Source organism: Excalfactoria chinensis, chromosome 7, assembly GCF_039878825.1.
Source record: "Excalfactoria chinensis isolate bCotChi1 chromosome 7, bCotChi1.hap2, whole genome shotgun sequence".
NCBI lineage: Eukaryota > Metazoa > Chordata > Aves > Galliformes > Phasianidae > Excalfactoria > Excalfactoria chinensis.
The window spans coordinates 19,435,916-19,463,548 of record NC_092831.1 but is presented as its reverse complement, the minus strand read 5'-3'; the positions used below and the strand labels follow the sequence as shown (position 1 = coordinate 19,463,548).

General features: G+C 40.5%; 1 protein-coding gene across 2 annotated transcripts in view; it reads left to right on the top strand.

Moving 5' to 3' along the window:
* The first annotated feature begins 20,583 nt into the window (after positions 1–20,583).
* Positions 20,584–27,633, top strand: part of LNPK (lunapark, ER junction formation factor) — a 36,435-nt gene continuing 29,385 nt past the window's right edge. Inside the window, exons 1-4 of one of the 2 annotated variants that reach the window (XM_072341616.1) lie at positions 20,584–20,691; positions 24,044–24,125; positions 25,294–25,335; positions 25,990–26,177. In XM_072341616.1, the coding sequence (XP_072197717.1) occupies positions 24,099–24,125; positions 25,294–25,335; positions 25,990–26,177 (257 nt within the window). In that variant the 5' untranslated portion in view covers positions 20,584–20,691; positions 24,044–24,098. Of the gene's footprint in view, positions 20,692–24,043; positions 24,126–25,290; positions 25,336–25,989; positions 26,178–27,633 lie in introns of both variants that reach the window. The other variant, XM_072341615.1, reaches the window with a different exon arrangement.

Below are 27,633 nucleotides of genomic sequence, written 5' to 3'. Positions count from 1 at the left end.
GGATGTGGGTGATGGCTGCAGAAATACTGAAGGAAAATGTAGGAAACAAACTACAAGAAGCACTATGCAGTTTAGTTATGTTTGGTTCATGTGCTGTGTTTGGGAAAGAGGTCCATTCCTTGCACACATCATAGCATGTTAATGTTCCAACTAAATAAAATGTTACTTTCTTCTAAATCAGCTGCCCTTCCTGTGTAAAGAAAACAAGGATTCACTGGAAAAACAGGTGACTGCAGTCAACTCAGGCAATGCCCAGCTCCAAACTATTCATTATAGAAAAAGTGTTTAGATCTGTACTTGGCTTGCCAACAGCATCAGCACTTGACCTACAGAAAGATCTGTCAGGGAAAACATCACCCAGGTCCATTAGCAACCCTGCGATTATAGCCTTTTAAAGGCTCATTATAACTGGTCCTGTAATGAGCTGAGACAACATGTTGCAATGTGTCTCTCACTCTGGACAATCAGAGTGACTCATTAGAGCTACATGGCATGAATGCAAACACAAACAGCATCCTCCCACTCTCAGCCTCCTTTGAGCTAGGGCCTGGAGTGCTGCCTTTTTTGCATCTTGCAAAGTCACACTCTGGTGACCTTTAAATAAACCAGGGGTGTTGCTGGTACAGCAGCACTGGGTGTGGAGCTGGAGCTATCAAAAAAAAAACTTTGGCACATATGCCACCTATTGATGGAGTGGTTATACCATGACGAGTACCCTGCTGTCCTGGGTGGGCTGCCAACTACCTGCAAGTCCAAGGAGCTCAAAACTAGCTCAAGAGTGCCTCCATTTGATTGCATTTTAGACATGTATTTGAAATTGTCTGTGATTTTTGTATTGCTGTGTTTTTCTGCTGGATGAAGTATTCTGCAGTGATCCTTCTTGTCTCCTGTGGAGTGGCATGACATAATTGAGTTGCCATCTTGTCTGACAATCTAGACAGATCAAGCCATTTAAGTCCATATCCTTTTCCAAAGATATGGAATTTCTATTAGTTCTTGATTAATTTTTGGTCATTCTTGGTGTGTGCTTCCTATGCGAATTTCAGTCTGGCTATAGAGCAGAACTGCTTGGACTGGGATGTTCGAGTGCTGATCTCATTGATGCTGTGACTGGAAATGAAATCAAGTCACTCCTTTGCCTCATTATCCCTCAGACAGAGTTGGTAGACATATATCAGTACGGAAAGAAATGCTTCAGCATTACTTAAGTGTTAGATGGAATTCATGAGCTGAGACTTGGGGGGGATAAACAAGGATTTGGGACACAACCTGGCACCAGTGCTCCTTTGAATGGTAGGCTGGTGCCTGGCCATGGTGTTGAAGAAGCTCAGTGGGATACAGCCTGGCAGTCATTTGGAGCCCAGTTTCTACATGAGGTATGGAGACGTGTTGAGATTCATTTGGTTTGTTTCCCACTTTGTGCTGTGCTTCCCATTGCTGGTCAATCCCAGAGCACACCTAGATTCATTCAGGATGAATGAACCTGGCTGACAACTTCCTGCACACCAGCTGTAAAAAGCTTTCAGCCTATGGGCCTGATCAAGAGCTGTCAGAAGTAGGAAACCCCTGTAATATATAGGATGTATCTGTCAAGTCCCAGCACTGCCAGCTTTTGTTACTTGCACATGGTGGCAGAACCCATGGCTTGTGCTAGTGGGCAGATGGGAGGAGAGGCCTCTATACTTCATTCAGAGCTTCTGTGGCTCTCCTGTCCAGCTCTCTTATTGAAAGCATTTTCTTTGCTTATTGAAGTGAGCTATTTCCTTAGCGAAACAAAGGGGTTACATTAGATCACCAGTACAGCATGCTGCTCCCTGCATGAGCCTTTATCTCCTTGGAAAAGAAACTTTGACGTCATGCCCATCCAGCCATGCAACTCAAAGTAAGCCAGAGATGGCCCAAAATCAATGCAGCTAAACCAACATGTAAATTTGTGGAGAAATGAGTATGTTGTCAGTGGTGCACGTTGTGGGGTTCTCTGATGCATGTGTTTTTAATTCCAGCTGATATTTTTCAGCTGTCCCCTGATGGTTGCTGTCTTGCTGCAAAGTTATCTGTGATACTTGCAGGTGAGAGGACAAGGCAGGAGCGTGAAAACATTTGTCATCTTTCAAATAGTTTTAACAATCAGAACTTTTATTATTTAAATGGAGGTTTAATATAAACGTCATAGTGAACTTTGCTTAAATAATGAAGCTTTTTCTTCTGACTGTTAAACCAATACTAAAGCAGGTTGAAAACTATTTTACAGTTTCTTTCACAAGGTTCACATGCTTCTAGCATACATGTTTGACTGCTTCCCTGCCCATTTCTTTTGTGTGTTATAAATTTCTCTCATTTACTGTTGGGTGATGCTGAGCACCCCAGCTGAGAATTCATGGGATTACCTGTACAGTGAATGGGAGAAATTTATGATACCCTGGAGAGATGTGTAGGGAAACCATTATAACTGTGTCTTAAAACTCCATGCATTTCTTGCTGGTGCTGTATAGCTTGGTTAGTCCTGCAAACACTGCATTCCCTGGGTTTTCTGTTGGTGTAGAGGAAGCTGAGCTCCCAGTCCTGGGCTGAGCAGGAGAGTTTATTCAGAGTTGGTTTGGAAAGGAGAGCTCTTGAAGCAGTACAAAGAAAGCCTCCAGGGCTTGGCGTGGTAAAGCTTTAATAAATAGATGCTACTGCACTGGGGGTGTTTATAGGTGTTATGAGATGGTACAGACACTTCACTTCTCTGCAGAACGTTTTTTGTAGCCTTAGATGTGGACAGACCTCAGGTATAGCTGAAAATGAATGGTAATGACAAGTATTTTGTGGATTGAAATAGCACCCTGTCCTCACTGAGGAATGTCAAACACACATTTGGTTCCAGGTTAGTGGATGGTGCAAAGCAGCCTGGTTTAGAGTTGCTGCAAGAATGTTCATCTGCAGAATTTTTTTTTTTTTTTTTCTCTTGTGGAGAGATGTCTTAGTAATATTTTGTTTCATAGTAGTGTGGGTCCTTTTATGAGAATGGAACTACTTTGAATTTATTCCAGGCTTGGTATTGCCTGATCTGTCTTAAATTTTATTGCTTAAGTTTGTTGTTCTCTTATTATGTAGAGCTTACACTGACCCTATTTCAGTATCAAACTGATCTTATCATGAGGACACAATTGTTTTTTTTCGGTTACAATGGGATAGGGCATCCTCAGTTGCTCCTTTGTTGTCTGTTTCTGATTTGCTGTAATTTCATTATTTTTATGTCTATGAAATCTGGCTGTTAGATCAAGTCCAAGTGATAATCTAGCATTCTGGCTAGAATTTGCATTTCCTGAAATTTATATTAAATGCAATTTGTCTTTAAAGAGGTGTCCAATTTATCTGTTGTCAGCTGCTCTGGGGGATGGAAACATAGCAACACTGCACTGCAGTGGACCACGTCACCCTTTTTGCTGCTGCTCCTTGCCCTAGAGACTAACTGAACTCCTCATTAGCCAGTATCTCTGAAGGATGGATAGGACTACCTTCCTGGATCAGTCAAGGCCACTGGTCACCATGCTTCACCTTGGTGTAGTCTCAGAAATGTCAAGGATACAGCCTGCTACTTAGAATTCTACTCGTAAGAATGATTTTCTCCCTTGGTGTTGAACAAGTAATTTTCCAGATTTCTGCACCAAACCTCCCTTTCCCTTTAGTAGCCTCTGAAGATGTTTTCCCACTTAAAGGTGCTAGAGATGCCCTGATGTGAGCTCATGGCTCCCAGGCTGAGGACTAGAGCATTAGATATTTGCTGCTGACCTGGCTGGGCTGCCTGTTGGGCCCAGAGAAGCTCCAGATTTGGGGATTGCCTTTCTGGCCGGAGGGATGGGGCTGTTCACTGGGGAGACACTGTTCTGAAGACACTGTGCATTGTGTAAGGCTCCTATAGCATACAATGTAACCACACAGAATAGAAGAAGTCAAAACCAAGCAGGGATGTTAAAGGATAAGAAACATCACTAGGAAATTCAGAACTTGGTATCCCATCAGGTTGCTGGGTAAATAATTTTTCCTTATGCTTTTCAGAAAGCCAGTGGCACTTTATCACACATGTGGATCTGTCTCCATGTCTCTGATGAGCTTCAGGTGTATTTATTTCTTTTATTACACTTACTATTAAATGTGTAGAACAGTGTCTCTTTCCTTCAGTGATTTTGCTGGAATTAGTAGAAAGGAGAATTCTTAAACAGTATCACTTTGTGTGATTGATCAGACAAATGTATGTGAGTTGGTAGAAAGGCATCACTTCCTAGTAAGATGTTTGCAGACTTAGATGTAGAGAAACCTCAGGTGTAGCTGAAGAACAGACTCTAGAAGGTTAGAAATTCTCGGAGCAGTGCTGTAAGCCTGATAAGGTTGTAACATCTATCCGAAAAATGGAAAACTAGAGAGAGACACTGAGTAAACAGCAGAAGACAACCAAACAACATCCAACCCCTAATCACTTAAACCCAAAGAGGGCTATGCCTCCCCCTGTTAACCATCCTAAACTTTTTTCAAATAATCCTAATGTTTGGTAGTAAGGAATGAGGTGTGTACATTGATCAGATGTATTCTGTGAAACATCTCACTGAAGATTTCATTTGTAGATCCTACTATTTTACTACTTCCTGCAAGTTCAAGGACAGAAAAATAGCTTAGTGTTTCTTAAAGACTCACATTGATACATTGGTGGCAAATATGATGAAATTGGGGTTGACATTTTTTTCTAGAAAATTGGAAAAAATATTTTGCTCTTCCCAAGGCGCTGTACTGAAAGCAGTGCTCACTGGCCTTTAGTCCTGTAACAGCTGACATTTGAAGTAGAGATACTGTCTGTCTAATTGCAACTTACATCACATGTGGTCATCTGATATCTCTTAGTAGATGCCACATGTAGTTTTCTTTGGGATAATCACATTTACCTGAACTGGACTCTAACTCAGACTTCAGGGAAAAAGTAAAGAAAGGCTACAAAGATTGATCATGTGATTTGTATGTGATAATTCTCTAAATAGAAAATTAAAGAAAGCACAGTGTTCTATGCAGACATGGGCATATCTGTCCCTAAATACACACAAGTCCATTGACTCAGAGCCAGTGTCAGCAGCATCCAGACAAGTGGTAATTTTCCTTCAGAGCAGCCCGATGATATTTTCCTGGGGGATAAGTATTCTGCTCCATCAGGACACGCCTGTGTGTGGGAAAGCTGGTAGTGAAAGAAGAGAACTTACGTGCCATATTTGCAGGAGAAGTTAAGAGACATGGACTGAAATAGCAAATGAAAACCAAGAATCTGTTTTTCACCCAGTTTTGCAGTAGAAGATTTTTTTTTTTTTTATAGTGAAATAAACCAAGATGTAAATCAGAATTAAGGATCAAGCTCTGAATGTGTTCTGTATTTAAAGAATCAAACGCAGCTCATTGATACTCAATCTTTTAGAACTGACTTTACTAGACATCTCTTTCACGGCAGACAAATGCTAGGTTTCATCTGCGGGGGCACCACTTGCTGCCCGTGCCTGTAGAATGGATACGTATGTTTGGAAAAGTATTTTACAGAACAGCAGTAGTGAGTGATTGCCTTTGCTTTCTGAACGTGTTGTCGGTTTGCTTCCTGGCTGTGTGTTTGGTGACTTTTTTGACTACCCATTGAACTTTCTGCAAACTCTGACTTCTTTTGTCTTTCAGCTGCTTATTTCTCCCTCTGAGTGCGATTTAGACACTGTTATCTCCCTATCAGTAATTCTATTTTATGGGGCTTTTTTCACTAACTGAAATTCAGTGATGTACAGCTTTGTGTGCTTTGGTACGTAGCCATTAAAGGATGGGAGATTATGCCAGGTTAAGAATTGTCTCAGAATCCATATTTCCTATCAGTTCCTTTTTCACTATAACTGTGACTGTAACTCATTCTGTGAGGGTTCTGGTGTATTTTTTAATGCCCTAATTTAGAATTAAAAAGTGAGTTTTCTATTATCTTTTTATTGCATTGCTACAATAGTGATAAAAATTAATATTCAGAGTGGTGTTGGTGTTCTGATTCCCAGCACCTCATCTTCAACCCAGCTTTGTTTTGCTGGCCTTTTCCTTTTTCCCAGTAGTGTGGCTCCTAAGTCTTCCAGCAGAAACTCCTGACCCTCCAGGTACTTTAACTTTCTTTTTCTCATAAAAACAGGACCAAAATCTCTTAAGAGATGCTCTAGCTCCATGTGTTGTTTGAGACCTCATCTCTGACAATACTTGAAACGGAAGCAGGAATGCAAGTATGGAGACTCTTCCTGAAGTACTTCCCTGAGATAATAGTTCCCTCAGAGAACATTTTGTTTAATAATGGCATTTGTAAATGGTTTGCTATACTTTTTCAGGAAATGCAGAAGGCCTAGTTTGGCTTTATTGCATAGGAGCTCAGTCTGTTGACCATAATAGGAATTCCAATTTATGGGCAAAAATACTCTTAATGACACATAGGATTTCAACATGCACATTTGCTTTTGATTAAATTCTGTAACACATTGGTACACCCATGTAGAACTGACATTTGTCTTTATGAATCTCATGTAAAATGACACTTTGAGTCACGCTTAAGGAATTTACAAGAAGAACATGACAAAACAATGTCCTTTTTGTGAATAGAGCCCATATTGTAAGCTTTTATTGCTTTACCAGTAATACATAATTAAATATGTCTACAAAGTCTGGCTTTGATCCTGGGGCTTTCTTCCCCAGGTTTAAGCTAGATACAATTCCTGTATCCATGGTACAACTACATAGTAGGTAAGGTTTATATCCAGGCTGCACTTTTAAAACCAAGTCTCTTGTGAATTCATTGTACTCCAAAAATAATCTCAAAGAACAGTTTAAAGCTACAATTACACTAAGATTTCAAGTCAAAAGGTCTAAGAAGAGATTAAGGGTAGAGCATGGCTGCAGACGGGCAGCAGCAGATGGGACACACCACAAAGAGCGCTCACTGTTGCTGTGAGGCAGCAGGTCTCATGCAGTGTGATCCCTGCAGAAAGCTGAGCTCAGCACCAGCAGAGATCTCTGCTCTACAGGCATTGGGGATGGGGCTCACCCCAGCCACTGTGCAGCAGGTTATGGAAAGGCTGGGAAGGGGGAAAAGATATGTTGGAATTCTGCAGAAATATGATGGAGGACTAATTAAAAAATCATTTGCTCATGATATCTTCTTCCTTTCCACATCAGTGCTTTGCTGAATTCTTAACAGCTGACAGTTATTTTGCTCTTAGGTTGTCCTGAGCTTTCTCTTGTCTGAGAAATAATACGGGGCAAATGAAAGCAATTTGATTGAAGGCAACTAACTTGATATTTTTCCAGTGAAATGTGGTTTAGTTTTAAGATGTGTTCAGCATCTGAGGTTCCTCCATAGAACTTCTGAAATAATGGCTGTCTGTTTGCTTTCATAACAAATGTTTTTCTCTGGTTCTTCCATGATATTATTCTCGGAGATATTTGCTTTCCAGGGCTGTTTGGTTGTTGTTCCTTGATTGAGGATTGTGTGATTAATGTGACTTAGAATGTTTTTGGTTATCTTCTTAGGAAACCTGATACACACAGTGACCGGATACGTTTTGCACTGTATACTTCTAATTCCATATTTTGCAAAGAGAAGAGAAAATAAAGGAGGGTGTAAATGCTGTCAGGGAGGATTTGCACAAGGACTGACACATGCAGAACTCCCCTCCTGGCCCATTCAGGGCTTCAGTGTCTCACAGCTGACTTGAAAGATGAACAGGCTGTGTAGGCAGGGTGGTAAATAGAAGAGGCAATGACTGTGTAAGAGAAACATTTGCATCATGTATTTGGGAACTGAGATGTTTCTGTATCATCCTAGAGCATGTTTTTAATGGATGGATGCTAGGTGGAATGAGGCAGAGGACAAGTAATTTAATAGTAGCTACTGGACACGTTGAGTGCTCACAGTGCTGAGGAGGATCTCAGGCTCATCAGAACAGCAGCCTTCTTAAAAGGAGTTGGTATCTGCCCTGCCTCTATGAAGCAAGAAACACAGGAGAGTTTGATGGGGTTAGTAACACCTCCATCTGTTGTTATAGTCAGGGCTCAGTGTTCAGTTATTTTTCATGTTCAGCACTGTTTTTTCATCTGTTTTGGAGAGACAACCTGCATCATCAGCGTCATTGGTCTGTGGCATAAATTGGAGCCTAAAATGGAGCCAAATACTAACCTTGGTGGGAATCTGATGGCAGAATAGGAAATAAGAATGAACAACTGCAAATTAATTCATGACTACAGGAAAGCACCTGAATTTCCATGCTTACAAACTTCAAATCACCTGCACATGGGTTCTAATCTTCATTTTCAGTATGTGAATAGCAGTCCTTATAGCTATGGTTTCTAACACCTCTTAGAAGACCTCATTGTCCATTGTCCCTGGTATCCAGGCTTATGCTGTTCATATGGAATTCTGTGTGTCTGCCTTTGATGAATGGCTGAAAGTGTCAACACCAAGAGTTAAGCCATCATAGTCATAAAATAGTTATTTTTCCCCCTATAGCTTTTTTTTTTTTTTTTTTTCCTATAGCTTCTAGTTGCTATAGAAGAGCAACTTACAACTAGCAGAAGTGTTGTCCTTGAATTAGGTATGTTTTTGTTTTGTTTTGCTTTTTCTTTATTCCAACTTTCCCAGTAGGTAAGCCTTGTCTTTCCTGAGTGGGAATTTTCAAGGACAGAGTAGCTAAATTCTCATGAATGTACCCCCTGCTTTGCCCCCTCAGGGCACATGTGCTTGCTGCACTGCATCTACACACCCTTAAGGAAGATATGAATGGACTTACCTTCTTCTGCCTGTGCCTGTCACTGTGGCTCCAGGCTGTGCAACTGGGATCCAGCTTCTCTCAATGTCACAAGTCCCTGTGCTGTCACCTTCTGCCCATAAAGGGAGGGAAGGGTGATCAGTTTTGCAAATCCCCCCCATTAGACTACAGTGAAACTGATGCTCAGAGTCTAAAGGCATCAATTTTAATGAGAATCTCTGTGCTATGTTTGTCTTAAAATTGTTGGCACTCATACAATTGTATCTATCTAAGCTGTGCAGATGAACTATACAACTTTATAAGAAGTTGATATAAGCCTTGTGTTACTTAGCAGCTTCATGAGGGGAAAAAGGAAGAAGGGTGGGGAGGGGGATAGGGATGGACAGAGGAAGAAACCGTTATTCTGTGTTCCAGTGTTGGTCCAGCCATGGGGGTCCCCTCTGTGAGAGTGTTCATCCTGAAGTCCTGAAGTTCTGAAGTCTCCCTGAGCTTCTCTCAGACATCTTTTTATGCCTGCTAGATTTGTGGCATTCACAATCAGCATGTTCACTGTCAACAGCTCCACAGTCAAAACTCCTCAATCGACAACCCTGAGCAGGGAATTTTGGCCAAAGCAAGGCCGCCCTGTCTCCTGAGGGGTTCCCTCCTCCAACCATATCTTCAGCCGTTAGCCTGTTGTCATGGCAATGGTTTTATCTTGCAACTGTTTGAGACAATGCCAGGCATACCACAGATAAAGTGTTTTTCGTTGGTCTGCTTCTCTCTGTTTCACAAGTTGCCAGTTACTGTGTGAACAGTGTGGGACAGAAAGGATGAGGATGTGAAAATGACTGGGGAAGAATGTGTGTAAGGAGAGAAGTTTGACCCACATTTGTTCATGATGTCATGATTAAGTATTCCAAAAAACACTGAGATGTTCACCTTCTCTCTAACGGCTTTTGTGATGATAATGTTATTTTTAATGGTTTTCCTTCCCATCTACATCAGATCTGGATACAACGTACTCTTGTACATTGTGCTCCCTCCTCACTGCATTTCTGCTTATTGCATAGTTATGTTCTTGTTTGTGCTTTACTTATTGTATTCACAGTGATGTTAAATTTATTGCATCCTCAAACCAGAGATTTCTTATTTATCACTCCTATCTATTCAACAAAGTCTCTTATATTATGGGCAAACAACTTAAATGGTTTTGACACTGCAAGGGAAGCAGAACAAGACACGTGATCATTCTATTTTTAATACAGCCTCCTTACACGGATGCTTATTTCTATATGAAGTTAATCTTGGGGTTATTTCTGTGAATCTCCTAAGCAATCTGAATTGTGTATTGCAATGCCATTCTTTATTTCGGCATGTAGTGGTTTTTTGTTTTTTTTTAAGCTTTGGTTCAGTTTTAATTATCCTGGATGCAAAAAGTCTGTTTCTTTCCTTTAATTCTTCCCATCACTATTACACTGACAAAGTTACATATCAATTTACATGACGAGTGGCAGATTTCAGATATGGTACATCTTCTGTTAGATGAACACTTTCCAGTGCCCAAAGGATGCTGTGCTGTTCTTGTGCTTTTCTTCCCCCTTAGCTCATGTGGAGAAATGCCTGTCCCCATGCTCACATTTCTCTGCAGTTTCAGTGCCATTGAGAGATGTATGTTTTCTTTATATTCTTTTGCACCAGAGCTGTGACAGGACTTTGCTCACTTAATGGGCACGAGTTTCTCACAGCTCTTGTTTCTCAGTTTTGTGTGACGGAGGTTGGATATTGGAAATTATCAGGGAATTTAGAGCTGACTTCCCATGTGTGTGCTTGTGTACATTTATTCCTATGGCTTTTAACTAAAGCTATGATTTGTCTTAGTATCTTACCATCTTATATCTTAGTGTTTTACAGCAACCATGAATATAAAATGCAGTAGACTAAAGCAATAGACTATTCCACTGAGAGATGGGCTGTGCAGATACAAGTACGGGGCTTAATAGTTGCAATATAGAAGAAGCTGCACATCAAGTCTCGTTCTTCAAAGTAAGATGAGACTACAAGCATCCAGAGTGAAATCCTAACATCAGCAGTTGAACTGTGTGCACAAAGCATGAGGTCACAGTATGCTTTCAAAAGAACATAGATTTCCATCAGACAGAGGACATTTTGACTGCATTAATAGCTGGTGCTCAAAATTAAAGAAAATTTTTGAAATACGGAGCCCAACCTTTTTTTATGTATTTCTGTAGGAGTATTGATTTTTATAAAGCTATCCCAGATAACTCGCTCTGGAATTTGTAGTTAAGCTTTGATCTGGTACTTTCTGATTGGAAAGAGAACTTCACGGTTTCATTCAAGCATGGATATTTCAAAGCCGATATTTGCAAACTCAGAAAAAAAGGCCTTTTCATTAATCCATCATTCTGGAAACAGTCACACTAACCCACAACCACATACAAATAGAAAAATCCTAATGGGACTATTTTCTTGCTAAGCTTGTAATAGTTTACATTCACCTAATGGCCCGGGGTTATAAGCAAACTGCTCAATTAGAGAATTTAGGCTGGTTGCCCACATATTTTAGAGCAAATTATCCCTTCACAGATGCAGAACCCCCTATATAAAATGCCTAAACAGTATTTCCTGTCTAAAAAAAAAAAAAAAAAAAGGCAAAAAACACTATTCCCTAAATTCCCACCTTAACCTACTAAATAGGTGCATAGCCATTTTTATGGAGAAATACTTGATTTATCTTGCATAACTCTACCTAGATCCTTTTGCTGGTGTGTTTTTAACCTTCCAAGCAGCTAAAAAAATGCTAATGCAACTTTATTTTTGGGGGGCAAGTTTTTGGGAAGTAACTTCTCACTTTCCTTATTATCGACAGTGAAACACCGAGGTCTTCTGCAGGTATTCTGGCCTTCTGAAGCTTCAGGGATAATAGACCTTCCCCTTCAACGGGCACTCTGAATTCGGAGTTATCTTTTAGCTCTTGTATTAGTACTACTTTTTGTACTGCTTCTTTTATTTAAAAGAGAGGCTGATGATTTCAACCTATAAACACCTATTAAAAGTTCCTCACCCTATTATGCTGAGCTGCTGCTCTTAATTGTATGCAGCTGAGTGGATCACTGAACTCTTCTTTCAAATGCAAAGACTTTAAAACTACAGTGATCTCAGTTATCTGCTCTTCACATCACACCCTCTTCTGGAATTAAGTGTGACTCTGTAGAGAGCCAGTATCTCCCACAAAAGGCTCTGGAAGCAGACCAGACAGTCTCCTTCACAAATGGAAATATTTTATGTCTATGCTGCAAGTGACTTGAATGTTGTGAGCATCAGTGTGGTGCCTTTTCTCCTGTCTGAAATCCAAGCTAAAGAATTAGGTTGCTTTTATCTTTTGCCTTACTGGACAGTTTTGAAGCATATGAAGACTTCTTCCCATGATTTCTGTCAAGACAGGAGCTTGAGGTAGATGTCCTCACAGAAAATTCTGCTTAAGTCAAAGATAGAATTGAGCTAAAATATGAACCTGCATGTATTATCTTTTAACTTAATAACCCAAAAGACTTTTTGTAAAGCAATAAGGCAATGAGGAAACATTTGAACACTGAAGGCCATCTTAGAGCAGCTGTGCCCACTGTAGTTGACGTGCTTAACCATTTTTGGTTCTGACTTGCCTGCTGAGATTTGCTCAGTCTGATCTTCCATAAAAGTCAGAATCTGTGGGGTTTATCCAGAGTGACACCCAACACAAGCTGTCAATTTTGAAGGTATGGGTGTTATAAAAGCAGGAGAACAGAACGTTATCCTGGTTGTGCACACAGCTCAGATACCACAGAAACAATGATAAATTAAAAAACAAAGCCCATACATTTCCTCATGACTTTGCTTGTCTGCAAAAATTGTGAAGGGAATTAGTAGGAAAAAATAGTCTACTATTGCCAAGTAATCTATGAGGTATGTGTCACAGATGCATAGGAGAAGGTAGGTGTAGAAAGAAGGTTTTTTTTTCTTTCTGTTTCTTCTCAGAATACCCACAATGTTCAGAACTCCAGTAGTGTTTTGGGAAGGCAACCAGCTAACGTATTCCATTTAGACAATGATGAAGGATTAGGATCTAAATTTGCTCAAAAAATAGAGAAGCTGCAAATTCAAGAATAAGAGTACTGAAAGATGAAAAGTGATGTCACTGCAATACAAATAGTTGAGCTCGACATGAAGAAGCAAGGAATTATTTCAGATGTAAAACAATGAATTTATAGCTAGGTGTCAGGTGTCAATGCGCATACTTTTGTAAGGAATGCTAAAGAAGGAAGTATTCAAGAAACGTTGGAAATGTCAGGAGAAATTTAAAATCAGAGGCCTGCAGGTGGATATTCCCCTAATAGGACAGTTGTGTTCTCAGGGGAGTTAGTGTCAGTTCCGTCAGTAGGGAAAGGACTCTTCCCTTTTGTTTTTCTGGTGAAGTTAAACAGACGTTGATTTTTTCAGATGTGCTGGTTAAGGAGGGTTTCTTCTATTTATATGAAATTTCCTTGTTAAAAAACAGAGTAGATTCCTTCCAAGTCTAAGAAACATATCAAAGGAATATGCTAGCATAATAGGACTTGGGATCAAACCAGAAATACTCTGTAGCAACCTGAGTAAAACCAAAATGTCCAATCTCTCTGTGTGATAGAATTTGATTAAAGTTTATTGGCTTTTTACTACAATTTCCAATTTGACAGGCCCTACTAAAGCTAAAATTGAATTTCATATACAAAGCTTATGTGGTTATGTTTGTTATTAGCATTGTCTTCCCAGGAGATATTTGGATTTTGTTTAACTAAAAAATAAACAAGTTAAATAAATGAATTGCCTGACTAAGACAGTTATATGATGTGGTCTTTTCCTTTCATTCTGGAGATTGAGAATTTTGGGATACATGTTTAGGAGTTTGTGGTTGCTTTACTTTAAATCTAATACTATGGTCTTACAATGTTTTTGTTCAACGTTCTGCTCTTTTCATATAAAGTTCTGTGTCCTGGCCAATTTATGACCAGACTTTTCCAATAAACAAGTTTGTAGGAATTCATTTATAGATTGTTAGAAATATGTGTGGTGCCTGCTCTTTTCCCAGCATTAATGTAATGATTTATTTTTACTGTTAATTTTAAATTATATTACAACAACAATAACAAAAAGGGGGGGGGGGGGAATAATTTGCATACGTCAGAAGTTACTTTCCTAAACATTCTGAAAAAAATCAGAAGATGCATATTGGTGAAGGCTAAAATAATGCCCACTGAATATGGATGAGCTCCTCCACTCTTAGATGCCTCTAAAACATTTAAAAGAGACTTGATTTCCAAAGTTTAGACACTCAGTACTTTCTAAAAATGAGATCCCTTGTAGCATTTCAGCCGAACCACTGAACCTCTCTGAAAGTTTTCTTTGGATGGTAAACTGGAAAGTAAGCAAGCAAGCCAAATGGGGAAGATTATGATCTGTAAAGATGTTTATTAGATCAGTATAATTCAGTATGTGACTGAGTAGGAGGCATATATTTGTCCTGTGGAGGTTTCCAGGACCCAATTTGCTAGCAATGAGATATTCAAGTGCAGAACAGAGACAGCACCAAACTGTTTACTACTTACATACAGGAAACAAACAAGAGACAGATGGGCCATGAATAGGACAGTATTGCTTTATTTTCCCCCAAATAATTTTTTTCCCCCGTGATCTTCTCCATGTGCAATGGTGTTAGATTTTTCATGAAAATGAAGAGGTTGTGGTGGTTTGAAGAGCAGACTCCTAAAAAAGAGAACTAGCATAGTAAGAATAAGTACGTTTTGATTGTACGTTAGATTAAGATGTTCAAGTTCAGCATCTATCTGTCTTAAAGATGATTAAATGGGTGTGTAAAATAAGACTGTTCATTGTAAAGAAGCGACTAGCAAATATAAAAAGCAATATAACAGACTTCTGTGCTATTCTACCATGAAAGAACTGACCTACTACTTAAAAAAGAAAAGACATAATAAAATAACTCAGACCCAGCAAAAATATATATTTTGCCCTAAAGCAAACCTCCTAGACTTCCCTATGTTCTATTTTCCTTATGTCCTAGTCAACTCTTTGCTTCTGAAGAGGGCTCAACTTGTTGTGCTGCCTATGTTGAAAAATGAATCAGAGTTAATTTTCTAGTATATTTTATTCTGGTTTGTTACTTAAAGAATGTAAACCTTATTTCACATTTTTTTCCCCCAGAATCCTGTCTGTACTCTACCTTTGACTTTTTACATCTTGCCCTTACTTTTCGCAGTCCTGTCCACCAGCAGATTGTGTCAGTATTTGAGCAGAACACAAAGAGCACCCAAACAACTTTAGTAGAAACAAAATTAAATACTCCAGAGTGCAAGTTTCTAATTGTGTTTTGAAAACTCAGGACGTGTTAATATAATCTAAACACTTCTGTGTCATCAAAGCAGCCTTGGAATGACCTTGAATCCTATCATTTGGAGTCACTGGAGTTATTTGGTGTTACAGGGAATATTCCTTTTTCTTTTTTCATCTTCTACATCTATCTAAAGAAATTGCTTTATATTAAGAAAACAAACATATTTGGACATTTTAATATAATTAACTCAAGCTTCATTTTGGACATTTACTGGTGTGTTATAATAAAAGAAAGTCATGTTGACTTCACTGGGAGTTTTGCCTGTGAAGTCACTGTAAAATCAGATCATATCTAGAGCTTTACACTGTGATATCTTTGGCAAAGAAGAGTAGCTGGGATACGTTCTGAAATTCGGAATGTTTTCAAATGTGCTTTTTTGAAAGTTATTTGAAAATAATGTGTGTGAAAAGACTGACAGAGGTTATATAATTAAATATGAACACAAAGCAACTGTTCTTTGTCCTTCTGCTTGCATGATACTCCTTTGTTTTCAAAGGGAACTCTAGTCATCTTTAGCTGAATTAAATCACAGATAGTTTTGCATGTGGATTTTATTATGTGAATTGTTTTATAAGCCTGCTATTTAACATGATTTAACATGAATTACGAACTGTGATTTTATTTCTTTCATAATCTTTGTAGAACTTGCCATTACTTTTACATGTCTATGTCTGGTAATACACACCTTTGAAACCATGCCAAAAATATTTATTGTCTTATTTCTGGCATTCTGGGATTGCATGGTTCTGTTTGGTTTCCAACCAGAACAAAGGCTGTTAGCAGATCCAGTACCTGGTACTTTGCTGAAAGCAATTTTATATGCAAATTTAATACTTCATTACAGTAAGCTTTTGTAACAATCGCTAGTACGTATGAAATGCCTTTAATGTAGGTAATGTTCTATCTACTACTTTCAACAGATATCAAAAGCAAAATATATGTACTAATTAGAACTTTCCTTCTCATTGCCTGTCTCCTCCAGCTTGACTAATTGGCAAGCACTAAAAGGCAGTCAGGTTGAATGGAAATGGCACGCTGTTCCTGCACTTGTTTGTGCTCCTTGCACACACACACAGCGCCCTGGAAGAGAGGCTCACTGCTGAAAGAGCAGAACATTCCCATTCACCCCTTGAGTCATATTCACTTGGTTCCAAATTCCATTATTCTTAATCAAGTAAAAATCCTCTTAAGATTAGAGGAGTTTTACTCAAATTGTTTTGTAATTCGGCCCTTATTTTGTTGGGTTAGTTCTCGCTTTGCCCAGTAGGCACAGCCATATTTGAAAGGCTATTGGATAGCATTCTTTATTTTATTTATTTTCAAGGAAATACGTGCTAATAAAATTTAAGGATGTACTTATGTGTTTATTGAAGAGGAGGAATCCCGTTGAATCAGAACCCTAATTTGTTTAAAGGAAGCAAAAATAATATAGCTGACTTAAGTGTTAGTACAGCTCAAATACTTGCAGTGAGAATAATCAGGCTTTCACTGGGAGACTGGGGAAAATTGATTTAGTATGTTTTTTTTTCCTTTTTTTTTTTTTTTTTTTTTTTTTTTTTTTAATAGAACATTGAGTTATGGTTTACACAGTCATTTTTCTACCCATAAACATATATTACTCATTATGATCTTTAAAGAGTCAGATGCTTGAAGCTATGCCCATCAGGGAAGGGTATGCACTTCTATGTGCATCATAACTGCTTTGTAAGCTCCATACGTGATTTGAGGCATGACTCAACTCAAATGCAGGCAAAACCATCTTTCTGCTTCTCATGTGTTGATTTCATACTAGGCTCCTTCTGTTTCTTTTGTGAGATTCTAGTGACAGAATAAACACACGTTTCAATGTTTTATGAGAAAGTGCTTTCCTGATTCATTGTGCCACAAAAATAATTCAGAGTTTTACTGTGTTTCCAAACACGCTGTCAGAAACGTATAGTACTCAAATTAAGATGATGGTGCTGTTCGTTGTTTTTAAACTTGATGGGAAAAATCATAATCTAGGGTGCCAACCAAGAGCTATGAAGGTGTTCTTTTTTTATATATTGTATAGAATTCTTTCAGGTGATTACTTCTTTACTTCAGAACAATGTCAAGCAAAATAATAATAGTTTCCTGAGTTAGTAAAAGTTAAAATGTTCCCATGTAGCTATGTCAAATAATTTATTTTTTTTCTGAAGTGGAATTAGATAAGACATTCACAGATTCCCATTAATTGCTATGTGTTTGTTGTTTATGAAATGCCATATGCACTCATTCTGTTCAGGATGCCCAGGAAGCAGAGTCTGAGCCCCAAACAATTTGACCCACTGCTGGCTTGATTCAGTTTGACTTCTGCCATCACAGCTGGCTTGGCATGCTCTGCTGGGGATGGCATATGAGGAACCTGCAGCAAACCAGCTCTAACAGCTTCACTCAGCCAGCCTTGTAGGGTACCTGTGCAGGTGGAAGGTGGAACTGAGTGGCCAGTGGCCAGCGTTCCTGGAAGCTCAGGCTTGCTTTAATTACTGAAGTGCCTACAGCATGTCAGGAAGCGACCTGAAGAGAAGCTGCACTGTGGAGGAAGTCCCTGTGGCGTATGGCAATGAACACAGAACTGGCTAAGAGAAACAGAGGAGCTGTGTCACAGCACTCTGCCAGCTTTGCTCAGAGCAATGAGACGTACAGTGACATGTAATTCTTAAACTCTTTCACTGACAATACAGTGAAAGTACTGGTGAGATGGCAACAGATACAGACAGTAGTCAATAGTGCTACGGATTAGTAGGATCAGCGATCTTAAAGCTAGCTGCGCACTCTTTTGCTGCAGTGACATTTCAAATTGCAAAGTAGACAATGTTTCAGTATCTAAATGAGTTAAACTAAACGGCCTCAGTCTGCTCACTCTCATTTAGGGTCTGCTTTAAGAGGATGCTGTATGTACTTTGGGAGCCTAATTAAAAACCTCAAGTAAACACAAATTGGCAAAGTTGAACTTCTAACCAATTAACATTTTCCTAAGGATGTACAGGAGCATATACTTATTTAGAAAATAAATCAGATTACTAGAGTCCATTTAATGCTGGCCTATGTGTGCTACAAGTGTTATCACTTCCCAAGGGCAAAAAACAGGGTGTGAGATGAAAACATTTAAAAGAAGCTTATTACTGATGGTTTAGTATTCTGGGAGGGGAGGGGCTAAGAGTGCTGAATACTCTCCATGATGCTGGGGAAAATTCTGGAGGTGTTCTCTGCTGCTAGAGTGGTTATACAGAATCACATCAAACACCAATCCCACTGGTAATGAAGGATTTTAAAAGGAATAGATTTAGAGTTCTAATACTCTGTGGGGGGCAGTTTTGAACCAGATTAATTAAAGTTTTAGTCTAACTGATTTGAAGTTATGGTTCTATACTCAGATTTGTTATGCTCACCAGCTACATGGGCACACTTTCTTCTTTTAGGTAGATCTGGGCTAGTTTTATCTGAAGGAAACAGGTCTCTGCATACTATCATGTAGTGTCACATAGCTGAGACACTTCTCTTGAGTGAAAGGTTCAATAATGGTGGCTATCGACACCTTTTTAAACCTACCAGTTAAATAGGTTAATGATTGCATAGCAGCAATTAGAACTTAATGGAGGAGGCCTGCTTCAAGATAGCTTTTATGATGGGGTTCAAGGACAAAGTACAGTCTGGGATGTCCCTCACAATACCAGTTCAGCCCTGAGTCAGGGCTGGTAGTTCTGATGACTTCAAAAAGTTTATGGCAATAAAAAAGGTGGTCAGGCATCTTGGAGACGTTACTGTTGGCTGTAGCATTATAAAAACAAATAAATGCAGCACAACAAAAGAAACACCACAAAACATGGTACCATCATTACCTAGGTTTATTTACATGGATACTTTGCTACACCTTGGAAAAAGACATCAATATGCTTGAAGATTTTAGCTTAAGATTTAAATCGGCTTCTCTCCAGCAACATGCCAGAGTGAGGTATGAAAACCAGTAGACTACAGCTGTGATCATCAGAAAGCAAAGAAAAAATCCCCAACAAAGATGTTCTATCAGCAGGATAGTAATAGCTACAAGGATTTAAGCAGATGTGGCTCTGGAGGACGATCTGAAGGTACCCAACCTTTTTCCTCTTGGAAAGAAGGGGTCTCATAGTGAGGAAAGCAAAGCTGGAAACAAAATGTCAAAGAGGTCGTTTACAGCTGTGACCTCTGCAGCCAGTAGAAAAGCAGTTTCTGCGCATCCATTTGCTCTGCACTGACTGCTATGGCTTTGCTTTGAAACCCATTCATTGTGAAAGCTGTTAGCTGGCTGATATTGTAACTAGCAATGTTGAGTGGTAGGATTCACTGTGAATACTGGCAGAAGCAAAAAGAACTAATTTTCTAATGTCAGAACTGAGAATGGATGCCTGGCAGATGACCAGACTCAGCAGCTCCACTACTTAAAGCACAAAGCTGATCAGTTATCTGAAAAGTAACTGGGATATCTCATTTGTCTTTCTCCTTGTTTATTTCCCATGACATCTAAGATCTGTGTACCGCAGTTGCTGGGATGGAGTCAGCTTTTGTCCCAGCAGCCTCCACGTTGCCACGTTTGGGATTTTTTGGCTACAAAAGCATCGATAACACACCAGTGTTTTGGCTATTGCTGAACAGCACTTGCACAGCTTTCTTTTTCTCTCATTCTGCCCCCTCAGTGAGAAGGCTTGGTGGGCAAGAAGGTAGGAGAGCGTACACGGGGCGGCTGACCCAAACTGGCCAAAGGGATGCTCCATACTAGAGAGAGCCACACTCAGCAATAGGGCTGGGCTAACAGGAGGTGACAGACTTTGCCTTCCATGTAGCCGTGGTGGCTGGCATCGCTCTGCTTGCGGTGAGTGACCTCCTCTGCACCGCTTCTCTCCTTCCTTCACTTCTGAGCTGTCTGTTACCCCGACCCACCAGCTTTCCTGCTCTCCGGCACCCCACTCTCTCCCTGACCCCTCTGCAGCAGTGTGCACGAGGGCTGTGCTTCCGAGCTCAGCTGATCCAAACAAGAAGAAAACACAACACAAACCCACGGGCCAACTTATGCTACGTGGTTCGATGCAGCGAGCTCAGCAGTACGGCAGTCAGCTGCACGTTTGCGGCTTAGGCACAACTTCCAGCCTCAAGTTCCCCCTTCCTTTCGCAGCTCTGCAGTCAGAGCCGTAGAGCTGCTGTGCGGCGGAGCTGAGCAGTCCGGACGTACACACAGCGACTCGATTTCCTCCGCGCCGCCCCGCCAGCCCGCAAAGCAGCCCGACCGCACGGACACACCGACCGCACGGACACACCGCCGCACGCCGGCCGCCCCCCTCCCCCGCCGCTACGCGCCCCGCGGCGGAGCGGCGCTGATTGGCTGGCCGGGTCGCGCGGGGACTGATGGGATCGCCGCCGGGGCGGCCCGGCCCCTCCTTCGGCGGGCAGCGGCGGGATGCGCGGCCCGGCACGCGGAAGGTAGGTGAGGCGGGGAGGAGCGCGGCCCGGCCCGGCTCCGCGGCGGGGACTCGCTCGCGTGAGGGGCGGGCGGGGCGGCCGGCGCTTCCCGCGGGCTGGGACTGGTAGTCGCCGGCGCGACCCCCGCCCTCCCTTCGCCCGTTGACGGTCGGCGGCCCCCGGGGCGCGCGGCGGCGCAGGCTCGGAAGAGGAACCGCTAGCGGGAGGAGCACGCGGGGCTTCCCCGTGGCAGCGGAAGCGGGGCCGGGAAGGAACCGCCGCCCAGCCAGCGCTGTCCGGCCCCGGGCTCGCTATGGTGCGCCGGGGGCTCCTGGGCCGCCGCCCCGTGCTCCGTGTCGTGGCGAGGCGTGCTGCTTTTCCGCTCGGGAGAAGCGCGGCGCCTCGGGATGCTTCCAAGCAGAAGGCAGTGCAGCCTGTCACTAACAGAAGTCAGTGTGTACTCTAACAGAGGTAGCAGGGCAGGCAGCAGCGCTTGGCAGGTGATGCTCTCGGTTTACGTTCACCTGTCTGAGGCGTTTGGAGCCGCTTCTGCTCGTTGTGGGTGTCTGAGGCCAGCGAGCTGCGTGGCAGCTTGGGCTCTGGGTGGGAGCAGAGCAAGCAGACCCGGACGCGAAGTTTGGAGGTGGCACTTCCATCCCTGGGTGTCATGGTGAGCACCTGGTGATGAGGTCTGCGCAGGAACAAATTAGTAGGCTTGCAGAATACCTGATTTAAATGGCATTCCCCTTCGGGCTGCAACGTCTATGTGTCTGTATGCAGAATCCTGACTGCAGCTTTCCGAGCCTTCCTTCCTTTCAGTATGACTTGGTTTGATGTTATTTAGTCATGAGTTTCAGCGCATTAGTTCTTAACTTTAGGGATTTTAACTTCTGGAGAGCTTTTTAATCATAAGACTTCTTTGAACTTAGCTTGAAGAAATTTGAAAGTGGTCACAATGTTCTGCATGCTTTTGGGCCCTTTCTAAGGGGAGCCCTGAGGGTACCTGGTATTGATTGGACCCTGTGTTAGCTCTGAAATGCAGTGCTGCCTGTGCTGCTAGCTGTGGGAGGCAGCCTGCCTGGCTGTGTAACTTGGTGAGGTGTTGTGAGATCATCAAACCATTTTCTCCCTCTGGATGAGTAGATTGGTGGGTGACTTCTGTAATTGTATGTGATCCATTTTCTTTCAAAAGAAAAGCCTTTTCTGCTCTGACTGTCCTTCTGTGGCATATCTGCTTTTGCCTAGTTAAGTTGGCTGTTTTTTGGGTAGAGGGGATGCTACCAGGAAACATGATTTATTTTATTTTATTTTGAGACTTTGGCAACAGAAAGCAGTAATTGTGTTTTCATGACCTTCTATGGAGTGAGGAAAAGAGCTCTTTGCTGAAGAAGTGCCTTCTGAAGGAGAAGGGGGAAGGAAAGTGTCTGAAGTGACCACACAGAAAATTCTCCATCTGGTACTAAGGATTAAGTGACTAAAATGTAAATGTGAGTTCAGTGGCCCTAATCCTCTTTGGAAAAGGGTTTTGGTAATGCTGACTCACAGGCAGCATCCATAAAGCCTGTCGCTCTCGTGGTTTGTGTAAAATTATGTGTGTGATGACACTTGTCAAACCTGTTTCCTTTCCAGTTATTTGCCAGATAGCTTGAAAGACATATGGATAGATACCACTATGAACGTGTCATTGACAGACCTCTGTGACACCAATGGCTCATGAATAATCTTTGCTCACAGGGCCCTTGAAGTTTTCTGTGTCAGAGGTTCTGCGGTTGTGACATGAATGAAAATGGCTCCAGAAGGCCTCGTGAACTTAAAACAGCTACCTGTGCTCCTAGCACCAGTGGCAGTGTAATTAAAACAAACTGGATTTGGGAACCACGTGCTAGGTTTGCAAGCTTCTTAATTGGCCAGCCAACAACATTGGCTCTGTTTTGCAATAATGACGCTATCTCAGTGTAGAAGTACTTGTGTAGAAAGTGTCTTCCCAGATCATGGGACGTTGGAAAGCTGCTGTTGTTTTACTGAGGCGAGTTACTGTATTACTGATTGTTTGGATGATTTATGCAGAAGACTGAGAAGTAACAGTGCTTTTTCTGTAGCTTACCCGCTCCGTGCCCATCTGTTCTAGCTTCAGCTTGGCTGTGCTTCAAACACAGATTTGCTTATCTTCAAGGATGGATTTTTAAAAGCATAGGGCCTGCAGTTCTGGGTTTTGAAGTCCTTGGCTCTCTTACAAGGTGAAGAGGAGGCTGCAACACAGTAGCGTTAGTGAGTAGTGTGTATCCTATGTTGTATTAATTCACTCTCACAGCGTCAGACAGCTTGGGAACAACTTTAAATTAAGGTTTCTTTATCTTTCAATGCTTGGCCAAAAGTAACTTAATAAACTAATAATCACTTACTTCTGCCTAGCTGGGCAGTGCTTTTTGTTTTGTTCTATTGTTTCAGTCCAGACAGGAGAGCAATTATGTATTCTAAGGTTCCAAGTCCATTTATTCCACCTACTTACTGATGGAAGTCTGCAACACTTCTATTTCAGGAATCTGGGCCCAGCTTCTTACATTAGCACTGTTCATGGGTTCCGGATTTGTGTAGACTGAATTACTTTTGCGTGCCTAGAATAGCTTTGAGGGCCATTTAATGTGCTGGTGACTGTCCTGAGCTGTGTTCATGGAACACGTGCTAGTGCAGTGCTTCCAAGAGCATGTGAAATCTTTGTAGCCTGCTTTGAACCTAAAACTGATCGTATAAAAGATGCATAATAATAATGCATCACACAGTGCTATATGAGAAGTTCTTGTTGATGAGTGTGAAAAGGAAGGAAATCTATGGAAGAAAGCCTCTTGCTCAGATATAGTAGGATGTTAATTGTGAATGTTGGGGGTATCAACTAATTACAAAGGATCATGAAGAGTTGAGCTTATATGAGCAGGTGAGGATTAATTGGAATTCAGTTTTATAAATTATCTTGCTTAACAATAAGTTATATGACTTTTTTTGTGAGTGTGCTGGAGGATTTTGGCTTGTTGGTGGTTATTTTATGTCTATTTTTGAGAGTCCCTCTCTGTTTAAATACTATTATGTATGTATGTAATGTATGTATGTACTGTATGTAAAAGTATGTATGTAAAGTATGTATGTAGTACATACTTTGTATGTATTAATACAAAGTATTAATAAAGCTGTCCACATTCAGGGTGATAAAGAGACCTACAAGAAGGGCCTACAGAGACTTGGTGTTATGGTAACATACAGGTAGATAACTATACAGTGATCTTATACGCTACATTGACATATTTCTATGTTAGAATATGTTATCACTCTTGTAGAATGCTGTTAGATTGGTCTTATGTGCTTAATGCTTTACTTCTAGCTGTGAAATCTTGTAGAAGATTAAGAGCTCTACCAACTTTTGTCCACTGTAGAAGATGGGTGGATTAATTTCAAGATGGAGGGTAAGTAAAATATTTTAACAATGTAATAATCTTTTGTTAGCTTGGAAGATTGGAGTTTGCGGGACATGATTCTTAATGCCTACTTGTTGACTTAAATGCTTGCTGAGAGTTCTGAAGCTTTATTTCCTTTGCAGTAGCAGACCTGGAAGGATTTGATTGAGTTACAAAATTACTGTTTTGCCTCCAAAGGGATTTGTGGTATTCTTATCATGATAGGTACTGCTGTATCTGTAACTTGAAAGATTAGTAGCTATTCTCAATCAAAGTGGGTACATTCAGACTATCATTCTCTATCTGTTTTAAAAAAAAATAATTTGATAGCTACTTCTGCAGATCTTTCTTCCTCTTTTTGTTGGCTTATGTAGAATTGAATAATATTCTGAGTTTCCAAAAGTCAAAAGCTTCACGACTACTCTTTGGGCTACTCTTTGTATTAGCAAATGTGAGTTGCTGAGTCTGGGATTACATCTTGTTTTTAGAGTAAAAAAAATAAAAATAATAATTTGAAGGTGAGAGTGTGGTTAAAATTGTCAGCCCTACTTGATGGGGGCAGAGAGGGGGGGAAGGCTTCCCAGTTCTACAGTGATTTTTTTTATATCAGCCTTAGTCTTCACATTTGTGGTCCGATGGGTTTGGGAGGGTAATCAGTACTTTCCTACTTTTCAGAAATTAGGGAAGATTCTTAGAAAGCGGATTCCAGGTTGTTCCTGATGGGGAATTTTACTGGAGATGAGAATGCTTACTTGCAGTTGCTTATGATTTATTTAGAGTATCTCTTTGTGCAGAATGCGTATTGGTAAGAAGGACTGAAGTTCTTCAGTTGAGGCTTCTTGTCTATATTTTCTTCATTTTACCTCTTCTTTCCACTCACCGCTTCACTTCTTGTTTTACTTCCTACCCACACATTTATTATTACAGTACCCATGTAGGTTGTCATCTTCTGTGGTGTAGGAGTGGAGCCTTCAATCCATAGTCTTGACAACTGTAAGACAGCGATGTGTTAGTGTCTTCTATTTGTCACTGTTAAAGTAGGAAAGATTATTAACTTAATATAAAACAGATGATATATTTATTAGTTGTCTTTTTGTCAGGGAATTGTTAATCTACACTAATCCTCAGTGCATTGCTTTAGTCAGATTAATGTCTTTGTTCTTTCCCTTGTAAGCAGGCAAAGCCTTCTACTGTAGAAGTATTAGAAAAAATTGATAAGGTATGTATTTGCCTCTTGGTGACTTGTTTTTGTTTGGAAATGTGTGTCCTGTTTGGTCTTGCTTTTATTTTAAGTAAAATCATGCTATGGAATTTTAAATCCTCAAAGCTTGATTGCTTGCTAATATGCCAAAAGCATCATTAGGTTTTCAAGATTTTAGTTCTAAGGTGATAAAATATTGAGATGAGAACATGTGAAGTGACCGGGAAGTTTCAGCAGCTTCCCATGTTAGTAGGAAAGCATTAAAGACATCGGAAATTCCGCATGTCTGGTGAAAGTTTTAGAATGCAAAATATACTTGGTTGAGTCTTCTGTGGTCCTAGAGACAGCCATTCATAAGATGGGGAGCATTTCCAGTTTGTCCCAAATGTACTAATGTGTTATATAGGGAAATGTAATATTTTTCAGTAGCTCTGCTCAGTAATATGTCACTGCCAATACAATGCAAGTGGCCCTTATCATAAGCATATTCCTGAGGTGTGTTTATGGTATGAAAGTTATTTCTGGGTAAATAAGCATATTTTTGATAAATGACGTTAACTTTTTCTATGCAGGTATCACGCTGATATGACTAGTTTTAGTAAGCCCTTAAAAGTGGCTTAATAAAAGACACAGATACATTTAATTAATAAAGTTGAACCTATTTATTTACAGGAAATAAAGACATTAGAAGAATTTAGAGAAAAAAATCAGAGACTACAGAAACTGTGGGTTGGAAGGCTACTCTTCTACTCTTCACTTCTTTATCTTGCCACCTGCTTAATTGTATATTTATGGTGTCTTCCTGATGAATGGACAGCGAGGCTTTTAATGACACTTCCATTCTTTGCATTTCCACTGATGTAAGTAAATGTTATTTATTTATTATTATTATTTTTTATTTTTTAACAGTTGTTCCTTGATATAAGGAGATGGAGAATACTTTGTGGCAGGGATTTGGGTTTGCTTTTGATGATCTTTGAGTTCTCCTAACTTGCTGAACTTTTCATTTTAAAATAAATCCAAGCAGTAAGAAAGACACTTTCTTTAAGGGATATGCTTATCAAGGGTCTGGATTTAGTATTGAATTAAGTCTTATCATCAGAAGATGTTAGCATCTAAAATTGCTTGACTTATCAAAACTATATATATATATATATATACATATATATACACCAGAGCTAGAGAGAGAGCTGTACGTGGGCAGCTGTGTATGGGAAATTGGTAATCACAGCCTGAACTGCTGATTAATCAGCTGAGGCAAGTGTCGGGTCAGCTGTGGGAGCACAGGTGAGAGTGATTTAGCTGTGCTCCTGGAACGTGTGGAGCTTGACTCCACCTCCTCTAGACCTCATTTAGGGGCTGACCACCACTAAGGCAGCATCTCTTGGAGATTGCTCCCCAGTGGACGCTGCCTCAGCATTTCCCAGCAAAGGCATCTATATTGGTGAGTTTTTCCCCTCATAAATAACCTTTTGAATATCTGTTGCCATCTTTGTATCATTCCACCTTACAAGCTGTAAGTTAACATAATATAAACAGAAGAGCACTATCTTGCTTTGTATTTCTACTGCTGTCTTGGAAAAGTAACACTACTGTATGGAAGTGATTCAAGGTATTTTGGCTGTATGGGAAATGAACCGTATAAAATTGGAAGAAAAAGTTTGAGACTGACTGGAGAAACTGAATTTTTGATGTTAGCTGAATGTTAATACTGAAGTGATGTCAGGTTAAATATATTGAGGATAAATCTTATGTAAATAGTTGTTCTTTCCCCCCTGTAAGTCTCTTGACTGTTTAAACAGAAAATACCCTAACATCTTTGAATGTGAATAGGAGAGATAATTGTCTACTTTTTCCTACACAATTGGCCATTTGTCCTCATGAGTGACTTGTTGTCCACACTTACTTTTTTCTATTTAAAACCAAAAAGTTGACTTACCACCTTTACCACCTTACCAAGGAGTGCCTTCACTTCTTCCCTCCTTGCCCCCAGCCATCAGCAAGGAGAATAGGTCTTCTGAGCAGGATTTTTAGTGAAGAGATGGCACAGTGCGTTTATCGCTTTACATCATAGAAATTTACATCATCTCAGATGAACGTGATGTCTATATTTGTACAGCACAATTGTATGGAAACCTGACTGCCAGTCCTCTAGCTCTAGACTTGAAGAGTCAAATGTATGCATTCAAGGACCTGCAAGATCGGCGTGTGGATAACACATAAAGTGTTGAAGGATACATAACGTGTTATTCTCTGTATGTTATATTGTGTTATGTGTAGTGTATTCATGTGTTGCTGTTATAGAATCCTGTGGAG